The 4,960-nt window shown below is 42.8% G+C and overlaps 1 protein-coding gene across 1 annotated transcript; it reads left to right on the forward strand.

Moving 5' to 3' along the window:
• Positions 1-233: 233 nt before the first annotated feature.
• On the forward strand, positions 234-4,054 carry nptx1l (neuronal pentraxin 1 like). Its single transcript, XM_005750092.1, has 5 exons — positions 234-845; positions 1,105-1,312; positions 1,964-2,208; positions 2,319-2,498; positions 2,831-4,054. The coding sequence occupies exons 1-5, from the start codon at positions 402-404 to the stop codon at positions 3,050-3,052; spliced, it is 1,299 nt and encodes a 432-aa protein (XP_005750149.1). The 5' UTR covers positions 234-401; the 3' UTR covers positions 3,053-4,054.
• The last annotated feature ends 906 nt before the right edge of the window (positions 4,055-4,960 follow it).

Genomic DNA, 4,960 nt, shown 5'->3' on the forward strand with positions numbered 1-4,960 from the left:
CCCCGCCATGCAAAGCAACACCCCCAACTCCCAAACCACTACCATCTACAAATCAGCGTTTTCCAGATTAATATCACACGGGGAGAAATGACAAACAGCCAAAGCCATGAAAGATTTAACACGTGGGAGTCCGCGAGCGAAATGGGTTTCATCTCTTGAATGTGACGCGGATTCCGGAGCCTTTTAAACGGGGGCAGCGCGACCCACCCCTCCCTTCCCACCGGTTGTGATGCAGTGAGAGCGGCTCTGCGCAGAACCGGGCACGCTGTATAAAAACCTGCCGCACTTGCAGAGACGGAGTACAACAACAAGGGGGACACTGGCGAAAGTCACTGCGGCTCATAAAGCACAGAATTAAAGACGATAATAAATAAAAAGTGAAGCCCGGCGCAGACGGCGACATGCGGGCCGCAAAGAGAGAAATCTGCTGGAAACTTTTTCTATTTTCCTGCGTCTTCTTGGAGAGCTCGTCTCAAGACTTTGGCGGACAGACGCAGTTCATTTGCACGTCCGTACCCAAGGATATGGACATATGCTCGGCCACCTTGCAGAACAGTGTGCCGGGAGAGGACTTGAAGACCACGGTTATGCAGCTGCGGGAGACGGTTTTACAGCAGAAGGAGACGATCATGAACCAAAAAGAGACTATCAGAGAGCTCACCTCGAAGTTGGCTCGGTGTGAGAGCCAGAGCGGCGCAGACCTCGGGGACGCGCGGCCCGGGGGCAGGAGGAAAGAAGCGGGGACCAAAAACACGATGGGGGACGTGTCCAGAGGCCCCGCGGACACTTTGACGCAACTATCACAGACTTTACAGTCGCTGAAGCAGAGATTAGAGAATCTGGAGGTAGGGCTGCAGTTTCCGGGGAGAATATAAACACTTTTGCGTACAGCTCGTTTTGCGACAAAAATTATAATAAAACAATAGGTTAACAAGTATAGATTCTTAAAATTAATTCGCAGTGTGAACATAAGATGAACATAAAAACATTCTTTGCGTAGGTTAAATTGCTCGTTCAAGTTTACGGCAGTGACCCTCCAAAATAAAGTATAATCTGGAATCTGAACCTTTTTCACCTAAATGCGCACTTTTTACCCCCTGACAGCAATTCAGCAGAAGCAACAACTCGGTGCAGGCAAACAGCCTGAAAGACCTTCTCCAAAGTAAAATCGATGACTTGGAGAAGCAGGTGCTGTCCCGAGTGAACGGCATCGAAGAGGGCAAACCCGGACTCCGCAATGAGACAGAGCAGCGTGGGAGAGTGGAGTCCACACTCACATCGCTACACCAGAGGATCACCGACCTGGAGAAAGGTAAGTGGAAAGAGTTGGTGGTGGATTAGTTGTAAGCAATATGGGCTGGGGACTGTAACGATCAAGCAATCATAAGAAAATTGATTTAAAAAAATGGAAAGTCAAGAGGAGGGGGTGGGGTGGGGGTGGGGGGGGGTCCAATCTAGGATAGTGGGCTAGATTATTATATATCCGATTTAATGTTGAGCACAAAACCAGTGGGACAGTGTATATCCCGCAGTTTTCAACTCCCACTCTGGCCAGATTAGACCATTTCAAACATGCACTAAGTGACCTGCCACCGCCATTTGCTCCAAGAGACACACGAGAATTTACAACATCCGCTCACTCGCTCTCTTTCGCTTTTTTCTTTTTCTTTCTTCCTTTTTTCCGGAAGAACCGTCTACAGCGATTTCTGTTAAATATAGTCAATGAGGTGCGGGCAAATATGAAAAGAAGAGATGGCCGTTAACAGCGTTACCACTCCTGTGATGGATTTAGCACGCGAGATTAAAACAAATCTGGCGCGTCACCATTGTGGATTTGTTGTGTAACGTATAATTCCCAGGAAATATTCCCAGGATGTGAGCACTAGGAATGATATATCTGTGTGGGGTAGAACACGTCCTCTAAAACGAGTTCAAGCCTGTTTTTCTGTTTCTTCTACGGCAGGTCAGAGAGAAAACAGGCCGCTGGATAAATTTCAGCTCACGTTCCCACTGAGGACCAACTACATGTACGCAAAAGTGAAAACGAGTTTGCCAGAGATGTATGCCCTCACCGTGTGCATGTGGCTCAAGTCCAACGCCTCCCCGGGAGTGGGCACACCTTTCTCCTACGCAGTTCCTGGACAAGCCAACGAGCTGGTTCTCATAGAGTGGGGGAACAATCCAATGGAGATTCTAATAAATGACAAGGTACGAGAAAAACGCAGGAAAAATCGAATAACACTCGATTTTTTTTAGACTGTAAGACATTCTCGTTTCCACTGTAGGTCTGATAATTCCTGCATTTGAACTTTTTAAAGGTAGCAAAGCTGCCATTTCTCATCAACGACGGAAAGTGGCATCATATCTGCGTGACTTGGACAACTCGTGATGGTGTTTGGGAGGCTTTTCAAGATGGTGTCAAGAGGGGGAGTGGAGAAAACCTGGCTCCGTATCATCCCATCAAATCTCAGGGCCTGCTGATCCTTGGCCAGGAGCAGGTAAGCAGTAAGCACAGCCTGGTTTTAATGCTCCACACCTGCCAGTTGAAAGAAGCACCTTTTTAAAAAAATGTTATTTCTCATGATTTAGTAACACACAACAAATCATACATTATAGTATTTTATGTTGTATTACAACAAAATGTAAGCAGCTGGATAATTTGTATTCATTGAGCCTTAAAAATTGAATACTTTAAATTTGATAAGGTTAGAGCTCATCAAAAAATCCCACTGGATTGGCAAATAAACATCCAAATAGTTAAAGAGACTGTGGTTTCTCTTCACGAAGCAGGCTCATCATCCTTTATTAAATCAAACTGTGTTTGCCACAGGACACGCTTGGAGGAGGGTTCGATGCCACGCAAGCTTTTGTAGGAGACCTGGCAAATTTTCACATCTGGGATCGTAAACTGTCCGTGGGAGAAATTTACAATCTAGCGACATGCAGCAGCAAAGCGCAAGTGGGCAACGTTTTTGCATGGATGGAGACCAGCCTCGATATTTATGGAGGTGCCTCGAAGTGGACATTCGAAGCCTGTCGCCAGCTCAACTGAACTGAACTGCAGGGAAGAGAAGCTCAGTGGTTTTTGCTAAAACCAGTGTTGTCACGGCCTCGGTAAACTCATTCAAAAGGTCAGCCAATCTGAGGAGACTGTGTCAGTGAATAGCGTCTGGGTTGTCATAGATATTTGAAAACATCACTTGTGGGCAGTTTGATAGATATTTTACCAGATTCTCACGTGGGATGGGCCACTGAAAAATAAAAGGGGAGCGCTCCGACACCCTGTGGTGCTTGAATGCGCATCCGGGAGGAGCAGGTGATGCCATTCTAGTGAGCAGAGGTCGCCCTCAGAGACCAAAATGACAGGCCAGCATCAAAAATACAGTAAGAGGTTAATGTAGTTTTTAGAGAACAGATGTCGCACTAGTCAACAAAATGACTGAGTCCTTCATATGTCTTTTTTTCTGTCTCGACTGCCAGCGATTTTCACTGTGAAAAAAGGCCAGGTGGACTTTTGTTTTTTTGAAAGGACTGTGTTCATCAAGAGGTTACGAACTAGACAACATTGTTTCTCTGTCACTCTTCTTTCTCTAACCACACCTGCTTGACGTGATTTGTCTGAAGAATGATGTATATTTATTGCCAATGTTTGAGCCTGAGTGCCTTGGGCTGTTGAAAAATATCTCAGCACATCCATGATCATTTGCAGAGTGTTTCTGTGTTTGTATTTATTTTCGTGTAAATTATTTTCCAAGGGGGCGTTTCCTGTGACACTTTAAATTGAGGAAGGGTCAGATTGCTTATGGTAAAATGCAAATCACTGATGCCAATGGCACATTTTACAGATGCTTGTACTTCAGTCGTAATGTTTCCTGTACAGTAACAGCATGTCTTAACTTCTGTAATGCTGCGTCAGCATCTATGATCTCTGCTTTTACTATTCTACCTTTGGGTTGAGGTTTTATACTGTATTGTTAAATGCTTAAAGCATGGCAACACTGACAGATGAAAAAAAGTTCTAGTTTTTGTAATAAATTGTGATACTTGAATCAAATACAGGTGTACATATATAATTATTTTTACACAAAAGACAAAAAAGTGAATTTTGAAACATTCAATTAACTATTATTTACATAAGCTACAAAGTCACAACAACAGTCACCCCGAGGTGCTTTATAGACTCTATAGACTCTAAAATAATACAGAGAAATCTAATGACCCTCTACGAGGAAGCACTTGGTGACAGTGGAAAGGAAAAACTCCCTTTTAAGAGGAAGAAACCTCCAGCAAAACCAGGCTCAGGGAGGGGCAGCCATGAGCACCAAACAACAAAAGCATAGCATTTTTCATGTTTAAGATCTACAACTTCTAAAAATATATAACTTAATAAACATGACAGACATTAAATGTTGCCTATATGGTGTATGTGCCATGTACGTTTAGCAAATGGCCCATTAACTTTGAACTGAATGTTTTGTTTTAAAGCTATATTCCTAGCTATGTGCAAAAGATTGCAAATATAGAACTGTCAACAGATTTTAGGGCTGGTAATTACACAACATAAATAGCTCTGAACATTATTTTATTCATTGCTTAGTTATCAATTGGCCAACTGAGTTAAAACATACAGAGAAAAGCTTAATCCAAAAGTTTAGTTTTTGATTTTGGCCCATCAGGCGGCCAGATATACTCAGTTTACAGTTTAAGCAAAAAAATCTCATAATTTAAAAGGTGAAAAAAAAATTATGAATATTAATGGATTATCCAGATAGTTGCAACAAATAATTTCAGGCCAAAATCTTTTTGTTTTTACAAATTTATAGACATGTTAACAGTACGAAGATAAAATGCTAGCAAGAGCAAAAAGCTGACCAGCTTAAACGTAGGATTGATTTTTCACTTAAAACACTTAACTGTCAACATAACAAAAACATCTTCAAAAGTGAACCAGAGATTACAA

The sequence above is a fragment of the Pundamilia nyererei genome, unplaced genomic scaffold (genome assembly GCF_000239375.1).
Source record: "Pundamilia nyererei isolate P.nyererei 1_Seehausen unplaced genomic scaffold, PunNye1.0 scaffold00261, whole genome shotgun sequence".
Taxonomy (NCBI): domain Eukaryota; kingdom Metazoa; phylum Chordata; class Actinopteri; order Cichliformes; family Cichlidae; genus Pundamilia; species Pundamilia nyererei.

Coding starts and splice junctions, on each gene's coding strand:
- nptx1l (XM_005750092.1), top strand. CDS start 402: ATGCGGGCCGCAAAGAGAGAAATCTGCTGGAAACTTTTTCTATTTTCC. Junction 846..1,104: donor AGAGATTAGAGAATCTGGAG/GTAGGGCTGCAG, acceptor ACCCCCTGACAG/CAATTCAGCAGAAGCAACAA. Junction 1,313..1,963: donor GATCACCGACCTGGAGAAAG/GTAAGTGGAAAG, acceptor CTTCTACGGCAG/GTCAGAGAGAAAACAGGCCG.